Source organism: Phoenix dactylifera, chromosome 13, assembly GCF_009389715.1.
Source record: "Phoenix dactylifera cultivar Barhee BC4 chromosome 13, palm_55x_up_171113_PBpolish2nd_filt_p, whole genome shotgun sequence".
Taxonomy (NCBI): Eukaryota; Viridiplantae; Streptophyta; class Magnoliopsida; order Arecales; family Arecaceae; genus Phoenix; species Phoenix dactylifera.
Genome location: NC_052404.1, coordinates 12,488,805 through 12,516,685, shown reverse-complemented (window position 1 = coordinate 12,516,685; position 27,881 = coordinate 12,488,805). Strand labels below are relative to the sequence as shown.

The following is a 27,881-nucleotide window of genomic DNA, read 5'->3' as shown; positions in this document are numbered from 1 at the left end:
TCGAAACCCACGTCAGACCCAGGCTGAAAAAAAAGCACCCACTCCGCCATGAATGTTAGAAGAGGTGCCATCACAGGCCATCGGTGCTACCTGATCGATCGTGTTGCCTCGGGATACGGATACCTTAACAAAGCAACTGAAATATGAATGATGAGTCCCATAACTTCATGTTCTCTTTTCCGCCTGTACATGCGCTTTTTCTTTATACTCCCCATGCAACAAAAAGGCATGAATCCTGATGACCCCAATGCAATCAGTTCCCAGATTATTTGCTTGGCATGATATTGACCATAGGCAGAAGATATTGGAAATGTATCAATAATTTTAAGCATCAATAAGGGAAAAAAAATGTGGCAGTACCATGTCAAATCAATCTTTTTCAAATACAGAATACGAAACATAATTATATTGGCAGGCCTCCTTAACCTGAAAATTCCAAGCATCCTTTCTGACAACACTGTTTTGCAACAGAGCGATGACCTGGAAGGCCATAAGAATTTCCTTTTGATCTCCATTGACATTTCATTTGGACAAACAGCCAGCAGCCACCAGGTACTTTCAACCCACCTGAATTGATTCTCAATTAATCAAATGAAGAATTTTTGTTTCACTTCTTGATCAATCTCAACACATCCCCCACGAGGTGCAATGAACCAGTCACTAGGACCTAAAAGAAGCATGACACACATGTTATCATGATGACACACATGATTGGAAAGTAATAAAAAGTAATACAGTCAGCAGAACGTTCTCCATTTGAAGGATAAGTCTGCGCTGGCAAAAATCTTCTTGCTTCCAAAAAACAGTACACATCATAAATTACAAGAGTCCAATGCACCTCCAATCATGCGGGGAAAAAAGGGAAAGAGAGAATTTCCTTCTTTTACATTGGCGAAAACAATATGGCCTAGGCTCACATGATGCATATTCTCATAATTATAGTGCAAGCCATAGTGCACTGTCACTTATGTTATTTTTTTCATGAATAGACAAAGTTATACAGCAGGAACAATTATATAATCCCAGTTTACAATCTCAAGCAGAACCTTAATGACATATTGCATCATTTAGAAGATGCTTTTGACATCTGACATCATGTAAACTATGAAACCCATGAATTTCACATTTCCACATCAGAAATAGATGTCAATAAGAATGATGTTTTGGGATATTAGTAGCATATAAAGGCCAATTAAGTAGTTTCTTAACTAATCCAATACGATATCATCTTCTACTTGGACATAAAACAAGCCTGTACCTGAAAACGAGCAGATCGGTTTTGCTGAGCATTTTCCCTGAGCCACCTAATAGCCATAGGGAGTGAAGAAAATACTGAACTGCGCTCGTGATCCCTTGTGTTACTTAGTCCTGCATCTTTTCAAAGTGATAATCTATGATGTTATTTTTATCAACTGCTACTAAATAAAAGAAATTATCGAATGAAAAATATTATCCAACCAAAAAGAAAACACAAATGAGAACTATTATCATACCAAAAAACAAAAAGATCTGAGGGTGAACTAATTTCTTTTTTATAGATTCTATAATTAGCCAGAAAAACCTTAGCATTCCTTACACAAACTAGGAAGAAACAAGCATAACATGTCATAATACCTTTGTCGCTGCAGGCAAGGCTTTCCCACACTTTCTGTAGTGTCAGCTGCCAGGACAAATCGACATGCTGAGGATCTGCTGGTGGTGATGCATGGGAACCAACCTTGTTATAAACTGACTGGTTTGGTACAAAAAGAGCCTTGTGGAAGTGGACCCCTGAGATAATCATCAGTTTATGCTGGTTACACAGTCATGTCCAAGTATATGAAATGTCATAGAAATGTGTATGGTCATCATTCCTTAAAAAATGCGAGTATAGTAACCCAATGAATAGCTCCAGTATTGTTGATAACCCCAGTCATTCCCCTAAGATATGTGAGACCAGAAAGCACCAGTTCCCATGTTCTCTCATTACTAATAGAAGAATTCAGAGCAGAGATGTGTCTTGGACTGCCAAAGACTAATCTGTACTCTGATAAATTCCCAGAAAGCAAGACACAACCTCATGCATAGAATAGATCGTGCAGATCTCATTGTAATTAATATGATGATTCTAGTTAATTACAAAACAAAAGATCGATGTTTTATGCAAATGTTTAAGCTTGAAGTGCATAAAATAATTTAGCCTTATAATCAGGGAAAAGAAATCCCTGTGAGCATTCATAAAATTTGGTGCATAAACACTGACATTCCACTGTGGTAGTCAAAAACAGCCATCACATGGCACTTTTGAGTAGTTTAGTTCATATTTATCCTCTAATACGGAAGTAATATATAGATAGGAAGTCCATTTATGGCCCAGTGACAGCACGAGCAACACAAGCCATTGAATGAAAATCATGATTTTGTAAATTATTTTGCCAGTTTGCCGGCTTAGTAATGTCAAAAACATTAAAAGGCATTAAAACAATACCTACAGGAAAAAAATTAAAATTAAACGGAAACGTGATGAGAAGATGCTGGAATCATGAGACTAGTAAAAAAAAAATATAACTGAGGATAAATACACATCAAAGAATATGTTCAAAAAAAATAAAAGAAAGAAGAAAGAAGCAGGACATGGAACTAAGTTGCAAATTTTCCAAAATTTAAACAAATTATGTTAAGAAAATATTGGGCTAGCAAAAAGCTTCAGAAGGCGGTGGGATGGGTGTTATATTATTGGCTGTGAAATTTGATCGCTATCTGCCCAAAACCATTGAATCAAATGCAAAGCTTTCATGAAACTTACCATGCTGCTCACAAGTATTTACGAGACGTGGAAGCAATAACTGAGGATCTCTCACTGACATGCAATTGAACAGAAGTATCTGCAAGTGTTGTTTTTTAAAGAACACTAATAAGACTCACTGTCAGAGATAATGTAACATAAAGAGTGGAATGGGAAACCAGTAAACATGCGTAGAAATAATATTTTTCCCATTTAGGTAACTGAAAGGCAATCAGATTTTACCTGTCTAGCATTGCAACTATCATAATGTTGTTCCCCTTGGGTATCTGAGTGTTGAGTATCTTCTCTGATAACATGTGAGAACCATCTTGCACACACCTCCAAACTTTCGGGGCTATGCGCTCCATCCAAATAAAAAACCAAGTCCCCAAGGTTGAAGTTCCTCTCTTGTGACCTTAAATGTGAATCAGGGACAATTTGTGCTCGTCCTTGAAAACTGGCTTTTGTGAGGCCTCTGACAAACTGCTCGGGTAGAAAGGTCTGTTTTCAATCAGAACATGAACTTATCATGCATATTAATCAAAACAGGAAAAGAAAAGAAATACACCAGCTGATCAAACTTACAGCATCTTCAAAATTTATGCCTTCTGTATTTCCAGTTTCTTTAAGCCAAGCTCTAGACAAAGAAATTGCAAGGCTTGCATTTATGTATTGATGTTCACCATCAAGTCCAAGATGCTGATCCTTCAGTGCTCCAGAATCCAGAGGCGATACTACATGCAGAGGAATCTGTAACAGAATAAAGTCAACAATGTTGATTATATGGTCATTGGATATTACATTCTTGTTAATGTAACAACATAGGTTGTACAAGATCTTCATTGGTTGAACTTTGTTATACTACTTACACCTAATTGAGAAGCCTTATCCTTGAGCACAGACATTGCTTCTTCTGGCTGAGGCACGGTGTAGGCTGCAACTTCTCGCTGCATTGAAATGAACAACTGATGGAATTTAATGAAAATATGGAAAATTTGTTTGCAGCTGGTAGTAAGTTATTGTCATAGAAACATTTTAATAAGAACATAAAAAGAACCTTAAAGATGCCAGATTTCTCTCCAGCAATTTCTCCCAGTGTATTTCCTGTTCATGGCACATGGAGCATTTAGAAACCAAATTAACTTTTTCAAAGGCAACAGCAATTGAACTTTAATCTGAACGTATGCATCAAGAATGTCATCTTTCCTATGACTCCTTTTGTAGTAATCTTCCCTGAATGTGTGCAAACAAGCTATGTATTTTGGAGATTCTATTCTGGTAGGCTTGGTAAATAAATATTCTAAGCTGCAGGCACTTCCTTTTTGAACCACTATGAGCAGCATATAAGTCATTCTCAACTTACGCCAATCTGGTGAAGGAACACTAGCTGGTTAAAGAGTTGCCTACCAATTTGTGTCCCACACAGCAGTAATACGATTGATGAAATCATGGGTGACACAGAAAGATTTTGTTAGATGAAAGCATGATCATCCAACAGGGGAATATTGACTAGGATAGGTTCCAATGAGTTGTATAATTTTAAGGTTCCAATGAGTTGTATAATTTTAAATCCCAAGAAAAATGAGATTCCTAGAATAGAATTTTAGAGAGTGGTCACCAAGAGCTGCGGCAGTGGGCAAAAGGAGAAAGAAAATCATCTTTAATGCAAAAGAAAGTGATCAAGGAATCAATACAAAGGATCACCTCGTTAATTTCTCATGAAGGCAACTAAGATAATATTTTGTGGAATTGTACCTTAAAGGATTTGATTCTAAAATCAAATTATTTACAACCAAAGGTTATGCAAACATCATATGACGAGAGAACAAAAGAAATAAACAGCATCAATATCCCAACAAAATAAGCTCTAGATAGGAAAGTTGTTCCTGAATCTGCAAGAGTGTGCCAAAAAAGATATCTGAAGTTCGGATTGGAATTAGTCAAAAATCACCATAGATCATACTGATTTATAACATTATGCTCTAATCTGCCCTAGAATTGATCCCAGGCACTAATCACAACATAGAATACATATTATAACTCAATTTAGTTTATTAAGATATGTATAAATTAAAGTACCCATATGTTTTGAACACCTTGAGATGGGGCCATCCAAGTTTTTCTATGGAACGGGAGGTCCTGTGTACGGACACTTGGGACAGTGGATGTCCTATATCATCCCAGTTTTCCTAACTTCTCTCATCCTGACACTCAGGATGGTGGGATGTCACACCGTGCAACCGGTATTTAAAACTAACGGTTTTAAGTCGACGTACTGTCTCCAAACTCCACGTGTAAGAAGGAATTGTATCTGATAGAGGAATCATACTCACGAAGAACCAAATCCAATTAAGAGTTACATAATAGCTTTTTTTTTGTTCTTCGATTATAAAATTAATCTTGATCTCTAGCATCCATCCATTTCGTAGGTTACAAGAAACATTGGTTGTATGTACTGTCATGTGACTTTTCTAACTAATCTTAGAAACCACAAGTGATGATCCCCATGGGTATTCATTGATATTAATCCTCCTAGTTGAACTTCCAGATCCAGTTATATAGATATGGTTCGCATAAGTTATCCCCTTGACTGTAAGTTGCAAGAATCCTAAATTTAAGTAAACAATCTAGAAAATGTAGATACATGTAATTTTGCATGATATTAATCGAAGATCCTAAATTTTGTGTATAAAGTCAACCTTTGAATGTCCAGACCCAAAACCACCCCGAGATAATTCACAGACCAAATATAACTTCCCTGTGATTGGAGCTACTTTCTTGGGAATTGGATCTATAACTAGCAATAAAGAGATAAGGGCATATAAGGGATCTTAGATCCAAACTCAGTGAAACTAGGAACTCAGTTTTCCTAGCACAACAAAGTTTTTGACACTGGTCCCTGTTTTCTCATGAGTCCTCAACAATCTTAATGAACCTCTTGAGCATATTTTTCCACTATTTGTAATCTATCATATTCTTTCTGTAGATAAAATAAATTTAAATTATTTCACCTCCAATGTCTACACAAATAACTATTCCTAGGTTGAATTAAATCATATAAAATTCAATAGACTCAGAATTTTGATTTAGAATTTTGATTCTATTTTTATTTCACCACCCTCTCCTATGATTTTGTAGTGTTGTTTTGTAAGTTAAATTTTCTAATAATTACTGCAATTTTAAATATCAATTTTTTACTAAAGCTACTACAAATTATGAAATGAAGAGACAAAGATCTCCATAATTTATTGTTGTCAGGAATGTATATTTAGATCTTTCAGCACAACAAAAAAGAATTACACATGCATAGACCGTGACTGCATGCTCATTAGTCTATGCAGAAAATATTCTTGAAAAAAAAAAGAAATACAACTAACCAAGAATTTCCATATGGTCGTACCCTAGGGAAGATATTCCACAAACAATAGGTTTCTGCACCTGAAAAATGATGACCAGTTTTATGTCAATTGACATGCTCCAAAGTGAGAGCATTGATAAAATAAAATAATGCCCTTGACTTATTCATCCTCTAGTCAATTCATTTCAGGCAATAACATATCAATTACTTATGATGATATAAAAGACTGTTAGAATTTTTAAAAACATCCAAATTATATCACAAAGTCATGATGTTTTTTGCTGGAAAATCAATATCTTAACTTAATAGCATTTGTACGCACCACGTTAGTTGCATCAAATTTTCCACCCAAACCAACCTCAAGAATAGCAACATCTACCTGTTTCAGTCAAAAATACGTTGTTAAAATAGTGATTGCTTTCTCCTAATTTCATCTGTTACTGGAAAGATTGATGTACAAAGATTGCAAACTTCAACATTTATAGCCAATATAAATGTGATAAAACAAGAAGAAGAAGAAGAGAAGATGGAATCAACATGAAAACATCAAAATAGAAAGAAGCATAATCACAAGAGAAAGTAGAGAATGGGATTACATGAAAGATCTTGCAACACACTGGTCTGCCATGCAACACATTTTGTACGGAAACTAATTTGCATCCATGCCTGCTTGATAAATAAAAGACAGGCAAATACAAGAATCCTTATTGAATTATAATGGTATAAGGCACATGTAGATCAAAGTTACAATGGTAAGAAGAGGAAGCAGCAATATCCTATACACACCCAATGAGGTCTCTGCTTCAATATCACATCTTGTCCTAACATAAAGGAATGAAGGTGCTTAACAATATATAGGCTAGAACTAACCCTACAAGCTAAAGGCTTAGTATACTTGAAAGATTTTGAGAATCATCTTATGATTAACTTTCAAGAGATGGCACTGCAATAAAAAGTAACACCTCTTTTGGAATTTGATTCTTCTTGCTAGGTAGTTGTTTATTACTTTGTTTTGCCTACTTTTAATTTGAATTAGTATTTCATAACGATATTCTACAGAGAACCATATCCAGCAAAAAAGAAATTTTTTAAAATCTTTTACCGCTTACATTCTTTAAGCTGAAAATAAATCAATAGTTTCAGAGAGCTGCTCCCACATTGCTGGAATGAGGCATGTTCAAAATACTTCTAAATATAAAAGGATTAAATAGAGAGCCATGAAACTATAGCTAACTGCCAAGTAGGTGAGGTCCAATATATCTTCAAACTGAAACAAGGGCCATCTTATCGTATTTTAAATGCTGTTGTGATAATACCATACCAAAAAAGAAAACACAAGACAAAGCCATGCTAGCTCGATATTCAGCCAAAGAGCAAAGCTGACATCAGTATAGTAAGCATTTAATTTACATAAATCCAGCACAGAATTCCAAATTAGCTTCTAAGAATAAAAAGAATGTAATAATACGAAAGCAGCTAAAGAAAGACATTAACGATAGCACCAGAGATCTATGATAAAAGGAAAAAAACAAAAGAAAAAAGAAAAAAAATGAAAAGAATTGCAGCATTGACCTGCTCAGCTGAAAATATCTTGAATGCAAGCAAAGCAAGGAACCGGAAGTAGGTTGGCATGGGTACATCATCATTAGTTTTCTCCTGCAGGACAGAGCAAATACACCTCATGAATCGACTATTCTTAAATAAAGGGCAATATTTAGGGCCTATTTGTATTGCTTTTGTTTTCAGTTTTTGTTTTCAAAAACTCCATAAGAGAAATGAATTTAGACTGAACATGCATGGTGCAACCTTTTTTTTTAATTTGTAAAGTGTTCGTAATATCTTCAGACCTTTTGGAAGCACAGAATTATTGCTTTCAGAAAAGAGCGAAAATAGAAGCAAGGAACAGCAGAATTTCCTGAATCTCCATGTGCTATTTCGCCGATTTGCAGAGAAACAAAAACAGCAATGGGCTTGCTCAAGCTATTTGTGCTTGGCAGCCAAAGCACTTAAGCTAGCTCATAATCTCATATATCTAACAGTATTAGAAATATATATACCTGCAGCCTGTTCCAACACCACCAAAAGTATTCCAAAAACTTCCCTTCTGAAATTTCCACCCTAAAATTCTCAGGTCAGGGAAAAGAAGAAAATCAGTATTGACTGCAGCTAAAACTAAAATATCATAGATTCTGAAAAAAAAAGATTGCAGAGATGCACTTGAAATGCAAGATGACAGCCCCATACAACAAGTAATCTCGATTAAACCAACCAAATACCAGTTCTTGCATTCGGCAGAAATCCTTGCATCTAAGAAAGAACAACATCAGATCCAGATCCCTGACTGGGTCTGGAGCTACAGTACTTGATTAAGTTTAGGAATTCAAAAGCTTACCCATCTATCCTAAACCGCTCCCGGACATCGATTAAGTGAGGGGATGTAAAGAGCCCAGTCCGAAATCCACAACACCGCAGAATAGCTTCAGTGAACACGCATGTCGAACCCTACGAGATTTATTCAAGATTTCATCCAGAGAAAGCCCACATCCATCTGATTCGGCAGTGAAACTTAAGAAAATGAGAGGCAAGGCAAAGTATTGTACCCACCTTTCCTTTAGTCCCGGCGACATGGATAACTTTCAGTTGAGAGATCGGGCCATCCAACTCTAGCATCTACCAATCCAAACCAAACATGTAATTGGGAAATGCCAATACAAAGGCAAAAAAAATAAAAGAAAAAAATCGGGGAAGATGCCTACGAATAGAAGAGGAAGAAGAGGCAACCTTTAGATAGTCAAACATTAGATCGAAGTTGTCGCCCTTGTTCGTCCCATCAGCTCGAGTGCGTCGAGTGATGAGAGAGGACAGGCAATTCAACGACTCCTCGTACAGCGCCAGCGAGCCGTCGCGCTCCGACGATCCAACGCCCCCTAATATTAGAAACGAAAAGCCATCATTAAAATCACATGGACCCTCGAAGGAAAGCCGGATGAGTAAATTACCTCCAGCCGCCATGCCTAGAGTCCACGATCCAGCGCGAAGCCGATAGCTTTCTGAAGCTCGGAGGGAGGGAGTCGCAGAGAGCGAGCGACACCGGGTGCAGCGGAATGGAATATTTCCTCCGAACCCCCGTATGATGGGGGCGGTTGTTACACGGGCAGATGGGGATGGGGTTCGAGGCGACAGCAGATCGGGCGCCACCATACTACTCGCGTGCGGTCGATCAGTCCGCACCAAAGATTTTTTATCACAACCAGAACCAAAAGCGCTTCCTTGCCTCCACTTACACCCGTTGATCTGAACCGCCTGGCTGATGTTTCGTCTCCTGACTGCTGCAACGGCTCTGATTGTAGCGCCCCAGGTTCTGCCGACTTTATATCGCATTTCAGATTTTTTTTTAACAAATATACACCCCACCGAGAAAGTTTGTCGAGAGGCGTATCAGGCACCCGATACAAATACAAACTGATATGTCGGCCGATATTAAGAGCTTGCGAATATAAGCTGATACGTTTCAAACCTAAATTATGACCTTTAAAAGAGCTTATTTGCTGGCAAAAACAAAAAAGACACTGACAAAACGACTGAACGTCGTCCAAAGCGAAGAGGCAGGAAGCGGATCTTCCGAAACGCAGGTTGTACGATCATCCTACAACATAAATCTGGATAAATGACAGATTTTGATGGATCTCTTTTCCTGAAAATAAAAATTTGACAGATTTTGACGGAACTATTTCCAAAAAAACAGACAGAAATTTTTGTGAAATTAACACAGCTAGCTGGTGCCTGCCGCCGCCGCCATGGTCATACCTCTTTCTCAGACATGAGAAACAACGGTCTAAATTTAGTTTCAAAGGCAAATTTCTAGCATATCAGACAAAAGTTTTCTAACTGCTTCAAATTTTTGAGTTTAATCCATATCAATAGGATCACACTCTCACAACTAAAACATACCTTTTATCAACTTCTAACATATTTGAATCTAATCTATATCAATAGGAGCACAATCTTACAACAAACCATATCCGATGGTTCTTCAAATAAAAACTACTTAAACAATAACGTGAGCCAACTTTTCAAAATGCCAATTCATAAAAAATGTGCCTACCACTGAGCAGAAAACAGAAGATAACCCCATATTAAACTGTAATATTAAATAAAAACCTCTTCCTGAAAATATCATTTTCCAAAAAAAAAGATTTTTTCTGTTCTTTCTCAACTAATTTCCATCAAATTTTATGTCTCAGAAACTAGTTTTCAACTCTATGCAGTCCATCCTCAGGATAAAAACAATAAAGTTAAGTGCAAGCACCCCAAAGCTCAAAAACTCGGGCAAATGCACACAAATCATTATTGCACAGCTGGACATGGTGAAAAACTGTAACCTTCATTTAATATACACAATTGCAACAGTAAAGGCATCAGATATTTGCATTTCAGTTATGCTGTAAATGTGTCAGAATTTCCTTTTAAAGCTCCATAAAGATGACTTGGCAGTCACGGATAGGTGCGAAACTCATCAGGGCTGCACTCCACATTCTAATTCGAAGTATTTTTTGCACAAGTGCCTCACAAGCAGAGAAGCATCAATGCCTCAGAAATGGCTTTCGCTCTGAAAAAACCAACCCAAGCTCCTTGCACTGTTGCTCGTCTGGGTGCAAAGTATCCGGGATTGCACCAAAGGCACAACGTGCAGCCTCGGTACCAGAAATGGTATTATGCAACATTGCAGATGCTTCTTCTATGCTCCGGCTAAGCTCATGAGAAGAGATCAACATGAAAGGCCCAGAAGAGGAAGGAAGTGCTCTCTCAGAAGCAACCTCATTTAGATCGGCAGCCCTCAGAAATCTGTGTGTGGCTGCCTCCCATGACAGCTCATGCCTCAGTTCATCAGTAAGCAGCACAGGTTCTTCAGCCAGAGCTTGAAGAGTTAATTTCACAAATTCCTCACTGGTATTATACATGTGGCAGTTAGGAAATTGCTTGAAGAAGTCATTTGAAGGATGGTTGGCACAGATGACAATTTTTCCCATCGCAATAGCTTCTGCAGTTGTTGTGCAAACTACATCTGTAGTGCTTGGATTTATAAACACCTTGTACCTGAAAGACCAGAAACAAAAATCTGAAATTCAGAAAGCAAATAACGAATTATAGATTTACTAGCTCTCCATGACAGAACCTATTAAAAAACAAATAGAAAAGTTCAGGCTGGCAATCTCAGATTGACCAGCACAGTTTTTCCAAAACAGAACATAAATTCTAGCTACAGTAAACAAGGGCTCACATGCAGCACATTTGCAGTTCAGTTGCTCAACAGAGGTTACTTACTCATGAAACAAAGGATCCACATGATCATGACCATGGTGAACTCTTACATCCAATTTCAATTTTCTAGCAGATTGTTGGACTTGATCAAAGTCTTCTCCGTTTCCATATAATTCCACTTGAAGACCAGCTAGTTCATTTTGGTGCTTTGAGAGTAGTTGCAGTAATTCCCTGTAGCCCTTACTCCATAACATCTTCCCAATAAAGTACACACCCTTGGTGAATGCTAGTTCCCCTCTCTGTTGCTGTCCATGCTTCAACTTGCCAACCTCAAGAAATTTGGGGTTGACACCATGAACATTGCAGATGATGGATCTTGGGAGTTCTTGAGTGGCAGCTGACAATCTTATAACCTGCAGTCAGGCAATATTTTAATATTAAGATACAGTTCCAGAGAATGATACCAGTGAATATTAACATCCTGCTTTCTGTAAAGATAGAGTACTTTAACCAAATTGAGAAGGGAAATTTACCACAGAACAGTATGTAAATCAAGGAAATGTCTTTTTATTGATCTTTCTAGAAATAGGAACTATAAAGAAGATACCAGAAATCTCACTAACATATCCCAGGATGTTCTAATAGAGGGTTCCACCCAATCTTTCTCCATCCTACCAAGTTTCCCATTGATATGCTGAACTGTTGCTTATGATGTCAAATCACTCTTAAACTCACTGACAATGCTTTAAAAAGTAGAAACTGCATGTTTTAAGAAAATGGTCACAAGATTGTGTAATATTAAGAATGAAGGTTATCTCCTGGTACTTAGGTATGCAATGATGGCAAGTAAACAACAAACTCCAAACATGTTCAAGTAAAATATATTTAAAGGCTCCTAAATGAACACAGAAAAAACAATTAGATAGGATAAGCAATCAACAACCCTCTTCTTTGTCTACTGGGGAAAAATGTAAACAGCAGAGGAGACTAGATATGGATTTCACACATGAAAGACGCATTCTAAAGAATGATTACTTGATGAAGCGACATTAAAGGCTAATTTTGGCTCAAGAACAAGCAACTAAGTAGCAAGAAATATCAATTCTTGGAAATTTCAGAAGTCATATTTGCAAATGTTCATCTGTAGTAGCCCTAATGCCATTTATAGGTAGCCAGCATTTGAAATCCTCTTGCAACATTTACTCCAACCAAGGTCAAAACAAACCGTTCCATAATTTCTCAATTCATGGTTTGTCAGGCTTTATATCTGCCTGTCCCTAACAAACTAAGATCCATTCTCCACCAGTGCCTCTGATATTTGTTGCACTTTGTCATAGCACAGCAAAATTTTCATCACCTTATCCTCCATTGGTGCAAAAGTACCTATTCATAATTTCACCATAAGTACTGCTCAACATTTCATATGTACTAGTTTAACATATATGGACCTAATTTCAACATTGTGTCATACATGTGCGTTATTTAATTGATTTTTCCTAAAATCTGATAGACAAGGCACAACCACGCAACACTCTAGAACTATTTACTATATTTTGTTCTGCAAATTTTCCCTTTGTTAGTGGTTGCACCAACTCCAAGCATTCACCATGTGTAGATCAAGTGATGTAGGGGAAAAAAATAAAAGTAAAGAAAATGTTCTATAAAGAAGTAAACTTCAGTTCATATTATTAATGCTGGTCAGCTACCTCAACCTATGACGAACTTGCCACCATGCAAGTCAGTTTGTACAGCTACCTTCATCCATGATTCACCAGTAAAAAGAAGCAGGATCCTGGTACCAGCACCCAACTTCCTGCTATTCTCTTTCTGAAAGATCACTGTATCAAGTATTCTTACCATTCCAATTTCAAAAAAAAAAAAAGTTGGATTTATAAAATTCCTTAATCTGTTCATTTGGGAAAAAGATGGAAGTAAGTTAAAAGAGAATATCTACAATTTCTCATTTTTTTTTGATGTCCATGGCCAGTGCTCCAATAAACTATGTTGCATTCTGAACAGGGATAGGGAGATGATATACAGCTCCCTCCCTCCAATATCTTATAAAATAGCTACCAGGTCCTTTTATTGTGCCATCATGAGTGCATGCTTAAATAATATCAATAAGCGCACACTAACTCAAATGTCTTACCGGTCTACTTTAAAGATGGTACAATTTTATATTTTTCAACATTGCTCATATGGTAGAAAGCATTAGAGTTAGGCTACCCTCAGACTCTATGCGAGCTCATTCTTCAGATATTAAGTTGTGTCATGGTCCATTTCTGTGCATATCCTGCCCACATAGCACTGAATAGGTACGCCCATCAAGGCTCTATAGAATATTACCATTTTATTCACCAAAAACATGTACAACAAAAGAAATGACAACTTAAACAATAGATGGGCATTGGCAAGCTCTTAAAGTCTGGCAATGAGCTGTAGCAGAAGATGACCATAGGGAAGGTCCTAATCCAGGGCCACAAATCATAGCTGCTGTCACCTGCCTACTGTTTGTTCGTTAGCATAGCATGTACCCCTTTACAAGACATATTGAAGTAAAGGTATCAGAGAAAAACTTGTTGTCAGTTTGCCTACATGGGCACTTATTTTTGTCACATGGCTGGGGTTATCTTAGATGAAGCTGAGTGTATGTACCAGCCAACTGGCCTTAATTTAGGTCCATGCATGCATTATGGTACCCCCTAGCATGAACTAGCAATGTTGACACAACAAAGGTAATTCAGGTATTGAGCTGGTCACAAAACCAGTTCAATGTTTTTGTGGAGCCTATCCAACATCAACCTGTATTCCATATTTAAACTTTTTTTCCCAGAATAGACTTGGTTCTTATTGGCGTTTAATTTTATCAAAGTGGAAAAAATGCAGGAAAGCTAGAGATTGGTTATCATCACATTTAAATTTTACGGAGGGGGGAAGTGCAGGAAAAGTCGAGATTGTTCTACGATCAACTCTTTAAAGGAGCATACAGGCAGAAAAATATCTTAAGGATAATTCTTGTAGAGAAACTTACTTTGTGGCAGTAGATACTGATAACCCAGTTATTGATGTATTTCAAAAGAAAGGCCTGTATATGCCCGTTTTTCTCTCTCTTCACATATTCCAAATAATTGGTGTGAACAACACCAATCACTCTCTGGAATTTAGTTTTCCATCTTCGTCCATGATGGTACCATGTAAGATGCTCAGGCTCCTCAAGGACAGCAATGTCTGCCACCTTATCGGGAATTGCTTCGGTAATATCACCAACAGGTAGAATGCTCCTTTTCTCTTTGGAAAACTGCAAAGCAATAAAAACAAGCCAAATTATTCTCAATTAACAACAAGATAACTATACTCTCTGGTTGTCAATTGTGGCTTGGATCCTAGTTGAGCCACTCTTAATTGCAAATTTGCAACCCCGCATATCTTTTGTCAGAAAACGTAGGCAAATTCAATGTTAGGTGAGGACCGGCTCATGAAAGAATCGAGGGAAAAATAACTTGCAAAATGAAACTTTGTTCCTCAAGCTATCCAATCCAGCTCTGATGGTGTCAAGTCATGAAGATTACTTTCCTATAAAAACTAAAACACATAAACACCAAACAGGTAATTGCTGAGCATAGCTAGCTATATGTAGAGTAGGATAAAAGGTTTTTAGACTACAAATTACCCAAGTCCTACTTATAAGCATCTTTGCACAATAGTTCTGTAACCACATTTAAATTATAATTGTGAATCTCTGATTGAATATGCAAACGACAACACAAAAAACAGAAGCAAGGGTTTATATACAGCATAAGTAGGAAGGTACGAATTGTTTTTGATATATTCAACAGAGATAGTGCAAAAGCATATTTACCTTTCCAGGGTAGAAGCTTATTTTAAATGCTGATGAAATAGCAGTCCTCTCTTCAAGCCACTTGCGCACATAAGCTTCATGTTCAGATGGCAAGCTAAATGTGATTCCATTGGGATAAACTAATTCTTGATCACTCACGGACAGCCAAGGAATCACTAAAGTAACCTCTCTGTCACCGTCCTTTGCAAGATAAGCAGCACGAAACAAAGGGTTGACAGCAGTTCCAGTCATCCATGGAAGGCTTGCAGTTGTAAATATTGCAATATGTTGCTTCCGAGCCATTGAATCGTCAGGGACAATTCCAGGTGAAGGCTGCTAGAGATGTGAGCTGAATATATCATGTCAGCATGGTCTGATAAGTGATGGTCGCATCTTCATTAGATAAGATTTTGATGCCCAAGCTGCATTTAGCAATGGGGAACGAGCAGTGTTATGGAGAGAATTTCTTATTCGCAATCTAACACAAAACACCATGAGAAAACCGTGGCAACAGAAGATAACTAACAAACAATATAGAACTTACCAAAAATATTTGAAACATTAATAAGTATACAGTTGACTAGATTTTTTTTTTACAGCCATTTTGGAAATATTTAAAACACCGATAAAATAAAGATCCTTAAATAAAACTTTAGAGTTTCAACTTTCAACAAAGGAGAAGAAAACAATCATGGGATTCTTTTTGTTCTATTTTACATGAAATCATGAGTCGATGCTGCCCGTGAATTGAAATTTCTCTTGCCACCAATTCTAATACAACTCCTCTCCTTTACGAGCGTCCCAAAAAATTTAGTAATCATTTTCACACCTCAGATTAATCCTTAAATAAAGCTTTAGAGTTTCAACTTTGAACAAAGGAGAAGAAAACAATCATGGGATTCTTTTTTTCTATTTTACATGAAATCATGAGTAGATGCTGCCCATGAATTGAAATTTCTCTTGCCACCAATTCTAATACAACTCCTCTCCTTTACGAGCGTCCCAAAAAAAATAGTAATCACTTTCTCGCCTCAGATTAATCCTTTAGATAAAACTTTAGAGTTTCAACTTTCAACAAAGGAGAAGAAAACAATCATGGGATTCTTTTTGTTCTATTTTACATGAATTCATGAGTCGATGCTGCCCATGAATTGAAATTTCTCTTGCCACCAATTCTAATACAACTCCTCTCCTTTACGAGCGTCCCAATAAAAAATATTAATCATTTTCACGCCTCAGATTAATCACATAAATTACTGCATATTTCCTGACCGAACTCTTAAATGATTTTTTAGATTCAGAAGTTTTCCACCATTTTGCCCCTTATCATTCTCCCATCTATTTTCCCATATCTAATTCGGCTAAAAACCAAGATGCATTCCGAATCATCTGAAAAAATATAAAAAGATTGTCAGCTTTCCACAAAACCAAAGGGACGTACATGTGCATGGAGTTTAGATTCAAGAATTGGTTTGAAATGATGGAGACCCCTTGATTCGTGGTCCTCAAGAGCCGAAATCGCATCCCCTTAAAACCCTATCTTCTGCTCAAAATCCTCTTAAGGGATAGACAGGGGTCATCGTGATCGCCTCAATACTATGATATAATGCTGGTCTCAGAAACCTAAGATATTCCAGACGAGATCATGGTCCGACGAAGGAAAAGCTCGTTTCGATTTCAAGGCATGATAAGAGAGCAGATAGGAATAAAGTTACCTGGAAGAGACGAGATTCCGACGTCGGCGGAGCCAGGGCTACCGAAGAAACGCGAACAACGACGCAGAAGAACGAACGAAAGAAGCAACTGGGATGGACGAATAGGAATGATACCGAAGGAACCTTTCCTCTACCTAATTAAGGAGTCGTTTGGTTTATCTCAAATATTTTGTCTAAAATATTAATTTCCAAACATATAATATCTAAAAAAATAATTTTTATATATTTGGTTGCTATAGAAAAATGATAAGAACTTATTTTTTAAATATATATATAATATCTGTTATCTTTTTAATAAAAAAATTTTATCCTATTCTACCTAAAAGCTTAAGAATATTTATTTAAAAAATATTTTAATTTCTAATCGGTAAAAATTAGATTTTTTTATTTTTATATAATTTTTTAATAAAATATAAAAATTTTATTTTTATAAAAAAATTATTTTTTATCTTTTTTTCTTGGGAAAAATCAAATGAATCCTAAGGGCCTTACCCCCAAGTGAATGCCCTCAACTAACTTGTTAGCCGTCCATATTCCATAGGCCTCACAGGTAGTCGAGTTGCGCAATCGAGCAACTTAAAACCATCTATTTTAACGAATCTCCAATTTTATTAGAAATATTCTGAAATTAAGATTCCATAGGCCTCACACCATGTATATAATATACATACATACATATCTCTCTCTCTCTCTCTCTCTCTCTCTCTCTATATATATATATATATATATATATAGTGTCACAATTCAATTCAATGATTATAACAATTAGGCAAGCCAGCACACTCTCATCATCACTCTACATATTTTATATTTTTTATGAAGAATATGCTATACAACTTCCACTAATATCAACCAAGTTAATGTGTGTGTATACACGTGCCTGACCCTACCGAACTCTTTTCCAATAGCGATAGAAAAAGATTGATTGTTAGAATGGGACCAATAGTTTATCCATAAAGATGGATGAGGGGCTCCATGTAAGCATTGCTAACCCAAAGATAACATGAATCATAGGACAACTATTTCGCTAGAGGAGAAAGAGCAAAAAATATGATCAACAAAAAATAACAAAAAAATTTATATTTGGTTGGAGGTTTCAAATGAGAGGGATAGGAAAATAATCTTTCTATAAGTTTTCTTGTCTTATGAAAAATAAAAATTTATATAGGACAATAAAAATCCACTTTTTATGAGCTAAAAATTAAATTAAAAATATCTTTTTTGAAAATATTCTTAATCCTTGTGCTCAATGTATTAAACATATAAAAAATATTTTATATAATTTTTTTAAAAAATAGATGCTTAATCAAATATAAATCATCTTATCAAGTTTGTTTTTTATGTCACTTTTTTATTATCAATGTCAAAATTATGGTTTTAAATACAATATACTTAGGCATCAATTTCTTAGAAAATATGTTTTAGCGAGATGGAAGTGTTCTCACGAACCAAACAAATCCAGCGCCACATTAAAATGGTCACCACCTTCCCATGTTTGCTCGGACGAGGAGTCGAGGACGTTGTGGCATAACCTTTTCTTCTTTTTTTTCTTGGAAGTTGAAAACGTAATCCTTTGACGACAATGCGTGGAGTATTGTGGTCCTCTTACATGGGTAGGTAATGCTATCTTGCGCATGCACTTGAGCAAATTTCAAGCAGGTGACAAATCGGAGCCTGTTTCTTTCGATTCCGTAAATCATATCAAATCGGAATAATGTTCTGTGATGTTTGAACAACGAATCAGGTGGCTTCACACGATCAAGGCGAAAGGCATCTTTAGCATCCTCATGCATTGATAGAATTTTATAAGCAGTTTCTGTTGGAGACATCAGAGTTCTTCATTCAGATGATGAAGACATCAGAGCCACTAGCTCACGTCGCATCAAAGATTGACAACAGTTTGAATTGGACCCCCAAATTGGGCCCACTCGAGTCCGCGTCATTTCTACTTTATTACAATTATTAGTTGTTTTTGTTATTTGGTCGAGTCAATTTGGTTAATTAGTTTTGTTATTGATCGAGTCAATAGGATTAGATGTTAAGTCGTGTAATTGGGTCGAGTGATTGGATCGATTTTGATATGTAACCAATCGGTTGACTTAGTTAATTGATTAAGGATCTAAATTTGGCATGCCGTCAATTAATTGACCTGATGTAAGGCCTATATAAAGGACATCCCTCTAATGAATTAGGGAATAGAATGATTGAATAAAAAAATCCTAGTCTTTTTTTCTGCTTCTTCTTCTTCTTCCTATGTCTCTATAATCTCTTCTTCCTACGTCTCTATAACCTCTTCTTCCTCCTCATTTCCTTCTACTTCCTCTTTCTTTTTTCTTCTCCCTGCAGTGGTTGGTCATCAATCCCATTTGCCATTTGTGCTGCTTCCGCAAAGCTATATTGTTTATGCCTATGGCATCACATCAATGAAAAGGAAGACGGTTGCCATACCGAAATAGTTTACATCCATAGAGCAATGCAAATATGAGTTTCAAGCACTTCTAGTTATGCCTTGACAACAGCATTACCTGGTACCTTGGAAACGGCAATCAATGAACTAAGAAGCAGGATGAAGGATTGGCAAGGCATTATCCATGTTATTTGCTTAGCGAATTTTACATAAGTACAAATTTTGCCATCGTCATTGCCCCATTGAGCCTCAATCCATCATGTAAAGATGGCATCCTATGCTGAATGATTGTATCATACAAGCGAGCATGATAACTCTATCCCACCCGAGATCCAAGTACCATACAAAAGTTTTTGTGCTAGAAGACATGAGAGTGTAAAAAAGATAAAGAAAGGTTGGTTCAGACCGGGTTAGAAAAAATTTATAACCATGTCTGAAATTTTAAAATTTGAGGTTTTCATTTTTATTCTAAATTTCGATTTGTCCTGAGGATCATCCAATTTTTAAAATATTGTAATTACTTTCCTAATAATTATAGTTGCGACCGAAATAGTCCCATGCTATCACATGACACATGACACGTAATGGATGTTAATGTGGCATAAAATTGGCTGATGTGGAAAAACTTGCTCTAAACTCCTCCTCCACCTTTTGCTCCATTTTCCATTTAGGGTTTTTTCTTTCTATTTTCGTCCTTTCCGTCTGATGACTCAAATTGGTGCAGTTGCAAAGTCTTTGTTAACGGTCTTCATCCTTCATAATTCAACATAAAATGCCAATTAATCTAGAGGACTATTCCAATCCTGATGTTTCTTTGATCTCCAACTAAGTTACATATTTAGCATAGGAAGATTGGAAAGGAGACAAATGATCAAATACCCATCCTTATCATCTTTATATATTGTCCATAGCAGATTAACAAATAAATTTTTGAGGAAAACATGCTCTAATTTAGTACATACCTCTGTCTGTATGTAAATCAGGATAACCTACACAAAGCTTGTATAGGGATGCTAAAATAGTAACTTTAGAATTAGTTTGGGCCTCTTAATAGTTCATAAATTGTTTCTTTAGAGAAAAAGAGATGGTGCAAAACCAATGCATTATCCGTAAGTTAACAAGAAGAGGTATAGCTTTGAAAATTTAAGATCAAGGAGTTATTAAGTATTTCTTTTTAATACTGATTTAATGAGAAACATATATTTTAGCTAGAAGAGGAAAAAATGAGGTAGAAAGAGGCTAAGGCAACATTTTTTATATTAGTTAGCTTCGTGCTACACTGGCATCAATTACGTGTTAGTATGTGGTCATTTTTTGTTATGGTCGTTAAATGAAAGTAATAGCGAAAAAAGTAATTGCAATATTTTGAAAGTTGGATGGTTTGATTCCAACAAATTGTAACTTTGGATAAAAATAAAATTTTTAAAAATTTAAAGATTTTTAGTATGACTAGGCAAAAAAAAAAATAGAGAACCAACAGGAACCAGCTTGGAGGAGTGCTAATTAACTAATACTATTAAATCAAGAAGATTAGCAACAGGGTTGGTGGCGTTTCTTACTTCCCACTCCCGTGCGGGGTTATTCTTTTTTTTGGATAGCGTGTGCTCTCGGCGCACCCCTCTTTTTTTATAATATCTTCCCCCTCGAAGTTATCAAATTGCGATCTTCCAATTTATACCCCTTTATCACTTTTATTTCGTGTTGAATTCGTTCTCTGGGAACGTTTGGGTTTTATTCTCCGTTCTTCTTTCATCTCTTGCAGTGGAATTCCATTATTTATTTAATTCCTTTTGGTTTGGTATTGAGAGGGAGGGGATTGGGGGAGGAATGGGCTCGTCCGGTGGCGGCGGGGGAGGGGGATGGCTTCTGGAATTCGGGCTCGTCGACGAACTTAATCAAGCCTCCGATTTCATCTGGGCTCCCCAGATCGTCGAAAATCCGACGGCTTCTAGGTAATTCCACGTCGGATTTATCTGCCATTTTTTGTTGTTCATTTCAGCATCATGTATTTAATGATCTTACTTTAATTAATCGGTTCTCAAACTCAGTCGATTCAACTTTTCTTTCTTCCTTTTTTTTCTTAAAAAAAAAATCGACCTTTTAGGCTCCCTTTTGCACCGATTTTGTTCTAATTGTTTCCTTTGCGTCGTTCTGATTTTCCTGTTTTGCTAATTATATATATGTGTGTGTGTATATATATATATATATATATATATATATATATATATATATATATATATATATATATATATATATATATATATATATATGTTGATTTCTTTTAATTAACATGAAGTCAGTCTAAAGGCGCCGATAAGTTTGACAGGTAATTGTCTGAACTGCATGTTATGCTTCAACCTCAATTAAATGCTTGCTATGCTCGTAAATCAATTTCGATTACAAGATTTGTTGCAAAAGATTTTTTTTTTTTTGGCTTGGAATAATTAATTGCAGGGCAGTTTGTTGGGCTTAGCTGTATGGAATCAAGTCTTAACCTCTATGTCAAATAATCACAAACTATTTTATGACTTTGCAATTCTAAACTTTGACCGACTTTGTTTTTAGATTTCAAATCGTAAAAGACCATTGTTATGCTTTCTGAGTCTAAATGTGCTTCTAAACTGCTGCATGCTCAATGCGGACGATGCATTCTGCTGTTTGATCTACAGTGTCATCATTGGTTTTGATGGTTTGCGCAAGGACAGCTCCTTAGATAATTCTAGCTCGAGGAAGAGGTATAAAACCAGCTTTAACTTCTTCTGACTACTATAGTATAATGGGCATTCCTTCTTTCCCTGCAGTTAAACAAGAAACGGAGTAGAATAAATATATCTGTGTAAAATAGATGAGATAGAGCTTGTTTCTGTTTGTGTATGCTTTCTCTTAACCTTTGAAAATGTCACTTACCCTCAATAGCATCCATTCTGCGTGATGCTTTGATTGGCCAAAATATGTTTCTTTTTCTGTTCATCTCACTACGATCAAGATAGTATAGAAAGATATTTCTCAAGCCATTTCACAGCAGTTGGCACTGATGATATTTAAAGACAGTTTTATAACTGTTATTCCTGACTATGCTATGTCTACCTCAAAAAGGTTGCATCTACTCGTTTGGTCAAAACCTGATATGATTTGTCGTTTTCTGCCAACTAGTCTACCTTCGAAGATAAGAATATAAGCATTATCTATGTTTGGCAAAAAAAGCATAGAATGCGTGTCCATTACATACAATTCAGAGAGTAAAATTTTATATAATTCTAAACATAGATAACAATATAAGCATCATTTTCTTCATTGCTTTTTCAGACTGTTAATGTATTCTGTGGATTCTTTTGTTGCCTGCATATAAACAAGTGAAGCCAGATCCAAAGATCTGCCCAGAATATATGGGATGCGACTTGTTTCTGTCGATTTGCGCATTCATTTTTTAACCCTGTGACACCATTGTTCTATGGCTGTATTCGATCTGAACTATGTCTAAATTGGGTGGCATTTATCTATTTTCCACGCACATACTATCATGATCAAGAATATTTAGAATGAGATTTTCAAGTCATCCTAGCACTAATTTTGAAGTTTGGCAATGCAATTACTTCTAAATCATACTTTCTGTAGATACAAACAGTTCAATACTCTTCATTCCTGGCCATTATATCTGTCCTCTCTAGAAGTTTGCATCCTCTAGTTTAGTTCAAATTTGATGACTCATTTTTGGTACTGGAGTATTATAAGCAACAGCTGATTTTAGCAAAAGCAAGCATAAACATGCATGTGGATTATCTACAATCCTGAGAAAGTCAATGGAGGTATGTATCTTGACCCAAGAAAGAAAAAACTTTGTCCCTTAATACATGCATTTGAAGGGTCATTTTCTGACAGTATCTTTAAGAAAAAGAATATAAAAGCTAAGAAATGAAAGCTATTGAAACTGATTGGTTGAAACTCTAGTGTCAACTGTTCTATCTAAGGAAGATAGGTGGTTACTCTTAATAGTGTGCGCCCATAGATTATTTACCCTGAACCTGAAGGGTGTATGATCAAAGAATAATGCACATCACAATTAGGAGAAAAGATTGATTAACATCATCAGGCAGGAAAATACTAGGAATTACCCTTGCTTGAATCTTTAGAAATTTAAGTTTATATACTTACACTGAAGTAGAGCTGATTGTTGCAGCTGTTAAACTTGAAGGGTGTGTCACTAGTTGTGTTTGAAGAAATGCAAAAGGTGGCACGCAGCTTTCTTGAGAGAATTATTGCTTTGAAGAGAGTAATATTAAAGCCTGTAATATAAACGGTAAAGCTCAGCAAAGAGAAGTCAGTAAGGAATATTTATCATTATATGGTGTGTCTATCAATGTTTCCATTTTCTTAGCAGCATGCCTAATAAATTTAAGGGCAGATCTTAGTATCTGGAAACTTATACATGGGGTAATTGATTCGCATTGGAAACTCCCTGGAAACTCAAACTCATCCATTTTCTAAGCCCCTTACTGTTTCTAAAATATCCACTTCCTGCAACTGCACCCATACTTGCTCCTGCGCCTGCTCCTGATTCTAGCAACTAATTGGTGGATCATGTTATGCACTTGTAAGTAAATGCAAGTATATCTTTCCACTTGATTTTTAACATGCCTGTGAAAAATAAAAAAAACATTTAGATGATTTTCCTTTTTTGATATTAATATATTTGCTCGATGTGATTATTTCTTTGTACTGTTTCTCAGGGCCCGTGTGGAGTCATGTGCTGCGCCAGGGACCAAGGCTGGCCGTGAGAAAATGCGAAGGGACAGACTTAATGATAGGCAGGTTCTATGTAGCATATGGTCTCCATGTATGCATTGTCTGCGATGCATTATTGATGGGCAGATATGGTCAAAATTTGGCTATTTTTTACTGAAAATATGGGTGATGTCTGTGCATTTATAGCTGATCAGTAACATTGCATTGACAGGTTTACAGAGCTTTGTTCCATTTTGGATCCTGGGAGGCCTCCAAAGGCAGACAAGATCGCCATCTTAAGTGATGCAACTCAACTTCTGAACCAATTACGTCTTGAAGCAGAGAAGCTTAACGAATCAAACAAAACACTTCAGGATGCCATAAAAAGTCTCAAGGTAAAAGAACATTTGTAAATTATATGTATTTTCACTTTGTCTGATATTGCAAATTGGGTCAGGTTCTCTACTTCTGAGTTACAACTTTCCATAATAACTAAGACATTTACTATCTGTGAGTGTTTCTGTCATTTTGCACGTACTTCTATGGCTGGCAATACTTGTCAACTTAGGTAAAGGCCGGGCATTCAAAGTAACCTCATCAATGAATGTCATCTTATAGTAGTCTTCATGCATATGAATCCTGTGTGCCTTGATAATGTTATATATCATATACCTGGCAGAGAACCAGATTATTTCCACAGACAATCATCATTATTGCCTCAATAACATGTCTTTTTGTTAAAAAAACTAGGACTTCAGCAGAGGACTGTAAAATTACTCCAGTCATTTACTGACTGGATGGAGAACAAAGAGAGGCATCTGTTTTCCTTCCATTACTCCCACTCCCCCTGACACTGATCATCACAACTAGATTTTCTGTTACTTTCATTAGGAGGTTTCGAGATTGGATTGATTTAAACCAGAATTGATGATAACGAGACTTCTACATTTTTATTCTTTCTGGCTGTGATTTTCTCGAGCTATTCTCCAAGTTTATAACATGTTTTTGATATAAAGACACCTTAAAGTTTACAATACACTTCAATTTAAGTCACCGTTCTCTAGATCTGAATTTATCAAGTATATTTCACAAGCATGCAATGCATTAAGAAGTATCTTACTCATTCTTCTGGGTCCATTGATGCGGCTTGCAGGCAGAGAAATTGGAATTAAGGGATGAGAAAGTGAGGCTTAAAGCTGAGAAGGAGCAGATGGAGCAAATGATGAGAAGCTTTAGTTTTGCATCTCCCTTCATCCCACACCCTGCTGCTGCTGCTGCACCATTCCATGCGGCATCTTTTGCCGCTTGCAGCAAAACCATCCCATATACAAACTACCTGCCAACGTCCATGTGGCAATGGATACCACCAGCAGCATTGGATACTTCTCACGATCATGTGCTGAGGCCTCCTGTTGCATAGTCCCCAATACTCTCAGCTTCACCAATGATCCTCATTGGTCCTTGCTGGTTATTTATATTACAAGACATTTGATGCTGTCATTTTGTTCATTCTGTTTGAATATATGAGGTCCGATCAATCTTTGGGATCTCATGGTTGCATTGTTGGCAATGATGCTGTTATTGTATTCATCCTGTATGTATGTCAGAGGTCCAATCATGCTTTGAGATCTCTCCTTAACGATAGCTTAGACTACATTAGGACATGAAAATAATTGGACCTATGTCCCTGTGACATTGGAAAAAAAGAAGTGTAACGTGCTTTAGACACTGCATGGATAACAACTATACCTGAACAAAAATCAGTAGAACATTATAAGAATGGGCCGATTTCCGTCAATAGTAGTATCTCTTGTATGTTTATTATCTTGTATTTTAGGCATTTTTTTTCTTATTGAAACTTGGAAAAATATATTTATATCACAAACTAAATGCAGAAGGTACTTGACCATCGAATGGCAAGTTGGCAAAATATTTGTAACCTGACATTTGCATGTGGAAGAATTAAAATGTGTATATATATATATATTCTGTACAGGCATCAATGGGCAATAGAAAACATTGTGCAATTCTGTAAAAGCATGAACTCTTGCATTTGGTCAATGCCCAAAAATAAACTCCACCTACCTTTCCACTGCCACATGGTTACACTTGAAACAAAAAACAAACCAAATGACGCACAGCAATTAGCATAGTGGATTCATTTACAGAGATGACTAATATACGTCTGAACATTTATTGCAGTCGAGTTATGGTGCATCAATAATCAACCTGGCAAAGAGATAACATATAATTTCAAATTCAAAGTAGAAATATTTTTTGTTCCATTTGCAGCACGTATTCTTCTAGGCGTTCTGTGTACTTTCTTACAAAGCTGAAAACAAGTTTTGTGCAGAACACCTTCAGGTTGGCATTTTTCCGCAATAGAAGTCTTTAGTATCAGAATTAATATCATTTTAATTCCTCTCTGATACTTGAGTCCTTAACCCTGCTTCCCTCATGAAATTCAATTTACATATTGCTGCAAGACCATTGTTTGACATGGCACAAGCAATGTCTCGGAATGCAGCTGCCAGGCCGCCCATCTAAAAGTTTGCATTATCTGAGCATGGAGGATCAAATCGATTCATGAATTAGCATTGAAAGTTGCTAGGCTGACTTCCCCTGTCAACTTACTGCATCTTATTTGATATGCTATTTTATTATTTTGATTCAAATTATTTTTCCAGATATCTCCTTAAATTTAGTTGGTATGATTAGCATCTCATTTGCCATAAGAGTGACCTAGATAAGTGATTTAAGATGAAGCACAGAATGAGCTCCCTTAAAATGTCTCAAATTTGTTTGCCTACAAAAGCTTGCTTCGTGCTTCTTTTGCTTCCTATGGAAACAACTTATATAGCAAAAGAAAAGAAGAAAGATGCTATCTCATCGTCTCCTGAAACATCATATATTAAAAAGAATTATGGTCAGAACTCTGAGGCTAATATTATTTCTTTGCTAAGGGGGAAAAGTATCCATCCTAATGCAGCATGAGAATTCTTAGATCATTGAGTAGAATTACCACCATATATAATTTACACAACATCTGGTAGTCTTTGTCAGTTCAAGACCATGAATTGTGATTGAAGATTGCAGAACCAAAACTACAGATCAAGTTACAGAGAGAAGATATCCATCATTGATTGCAAGAAAAAAATCCAGAAGGTGGTCGTTGAAAAGCTAAACAAACAACGCTGCATTTTAGAAGAGAAACACTTCCTCGAATCATTGCTATGCTATCGACACACATCAAGAACACAGGCATCACTAGAGTAACAAAAATCACTGCATTTTAGCAAAGAATGAAAAAGTACTGGATTTGAGACTAGAAAAAAGGCGGCATTTTGAACCTCCCCCTACACCCCCACCGAGGCCAAAAAAAAAAAAAATCCTTGATAGTTACATAAGCATCCATCTTCTTCCAGACCAGAAAATAGGGATTTTGGTGTGCAAATTAGAAACCTGTAAATGGAATTCACTAGCTAAGAGGAAATTTGGAGCAGAAAGCGTTCAGAAACAGGGGTTAGCAGACAAAGGTGCCTCAGCTTCTTATCCTAATCTCGTATTAGAAGAGTTCAACAACATACCGAAAGCTATATAGACCAAGTCCCAGAGAGAATGCTTCTCCCAGTAATATGCAACTAAAAATAAATCAAGAAAGCGGGATTTGGAAAATGAAACACAGCATTCTTCAGAAAAGAGCAACAACTGCCCAAGTTATTGAAGAAAAGAAAAAAAAGAATGACTAGAGCATGGCCAGATTAAACAAAAAAAACCAATTATTGTGAGCTAAATGATCACTCACACTATTGCAG

The 27,881-nt window shown here is 36.4% G+C and overlaps 3 protein-coding genes across 7 annotated transcripts; 1 reads left to right on the top strand and 2 right to left on the bottom strand.

Annotated features, from left to right (window-relative positions):
- Window positions 1-302: 302 nt before the first annotated feature.
- LOC103716769 (folylpolyglutamate synthase) lies at window positions 303-9,362 on the bottom strand. Of its 4 annotated transcripts, none has more exons than XM_008804923.4 (16): window positions 9,122-9,362; window positions 8,904-9,049; window positions 8,727-8,792; window positions 8,515-8,624; window positions 8,180-8,240; window positions 7,695-7,778; window positions 6,445-6,501; window positions 6,142-6,202; window positions 3,822-3,868; window positions 3,634-3,711; window positions 3,350-3,514; window positions 3,008-3,265; window positions 2,786-2,864; window positions 1,615-1,770; window positions 1,259-1,368; window positions 303-667 (listed from the first exon to the last, which is right to left on the bottom strand). In XM_008804923.4, the coding sequence occupies exons 1-16, from the start codon at window positions 9,321-9,323 to the stop codon at window positions 608-610; spliced, it is 1,740 nt and encodes a 579-aa protein (XP_008803145.1). In that variant the 5' UTR covers window positions 9,324-9,362; the 3' UTR covers window positions 303-607. The 4 variants fall into 4 exon arrangements, with proteins under 4 accessions (XP_008803145.1, XP_008803144.1, XP_017700603.1 ...); XM_008804922.4 differs by having other exon boundaries at window positions 1,259-1,374; window positions 9,122-9,358; XM_017845114.3 differs by having other exon boundaries at window positions 1,259-1,374; window positions 6,424-6,501; window positions 9,122-9,356.
- A 956-nt stretch (window positions 9,363-10,318) lies between these two features.
- LOC103716768 (digalactosyldiacylglycerol synthase 2, chloroplastic-like) lies at window positions 10,319-17,079 on the bottom strand. Of its 2 annotated transcripts, XM_026808348.2 has the most exons (6): window positions 16,938-17,056; window positions 16,664-16,845; window positions 15,244-15,644; window positions 14,416-14,682; window positions 11,448-11,797; window positions 10,319-11,219 (listed from the first exon to the last, which is right to left on the bottom strand). In XM_026808348.2, the coding sequence occupies exons 3-6, from the start codon at window positions 15,523-15,525 to the stop codon at window positions 10,706-10,708; spliced, it is 1,413 nt and encodes a 470-aa protein (XP_026664149.1). In that variant the 5' UTR covers window positions 15,526-15,644; window positions 16,664-16,845; window positions 16,938-17,056; the 3' UTR covers window positions 10,319-10,705. The 2 variants fall into 2 exon arrangements, with proteins under 2 accessions (XP_026664149.1, XP_008803142.1); XM_008804920.3 differs by lacking the exon at window positions 16,664-16,845 and having other exon boundaries at window positions 16,938-17,079.
- Window positions 17,080-20,906: 3,827 nt separating this feature from the next.
- Window positions 20,907-25,864, top strand: LOC103716767 (transcription factor bHLH115-like). The gene is made up of 5 exons (XM_008804919.4): window positions 20,907-21,296; window positions 22,014-22,079; window positions 24,072-24,149; window positions 24,299-24,461; window positions 25,220-25,864. Exons 1-5 carry the CDS (start codon window positions 21,172-21,174, stop codon window positions 25,484-25,486), a joined length of 699 nt encoding a protein of 232 aa, XP_008803141.1. The 5' UTR covers window positions 20,907-21,171; the 3' UTR covers window positions 25,487-25,864.
- Window positions 25,865-27,881: the final 2,017 nt, after the last annotated feature.

Excerpts from the sequence above, each read along its gene's own strand:
- LOC103716768 (XM_008804920.3), bottom strand. The coding sequence starts at position 15,525 with ATGGCTCGGAAGCAACATATTGCAATATTTACAACTGCAAGCCTTCCA. Across the intron at positions 14,683-15,243 it reads TAAGCTTCTACCCTGGAAAG|TTTTCCAAAGAGAAAAGGAG; the intron begins GTAAATATGCTT and ends ATTGCTTTGCAG. Across the intron at positions 11,220-11,447 it reads GTGGATCCTTTGTTTCATGA|GTACAAGGTGTTTATAAATC; the intron begins GTAAGTAACCTC and ends CTGGTCTTTCAG.
- LOC103716767 (XM_008804919.4), top strand. The coding sequence starts at position 21,172 with ATGGGCTCGTCCGGTGGCGGCGGGGGAGGGGGATGGCTTCTGGAATTC. Across the intron at positions 22,080-24,071 it reads AATTCTAGCTCGAGGAAGAG|GGCCCGTGTGGAGTCATGTG; the intron begins GTATAAAACCAG and ends ACTGTTTCTCAG. Across the intron at positions 24,150-24,298 it reads AGGGACAGACTTAATGATAG|GTTTACAGAGCTTTGTTCCA; the intron begins GCAGGTTCTATG and ends TTGCATTGACAG.
- LOC103716769 (XM_017845114.3), bottom strand. The coding sequence starts at position 9,323 with ATGGTGGCGCCCGATCTGCTGTCGCCTCGAACCCCATCCCCATCTGCC. Across the intron at positions 6,502-7,694 it reads AGATATTTTCAGCTGAGCAG|GTAGATGTTGCTATTCTTGA; the intron begins GTCAATGCTGCA and ends TGACTGAAACAG. Across the intron at positions 3,712-3,821 it reads AGAAATCTGGCATCTTTAAG|CGAGAAGTTGCAGCCTACAC; the intron begins GTTCTTTTTATG and ends ATTTCAATGCAG.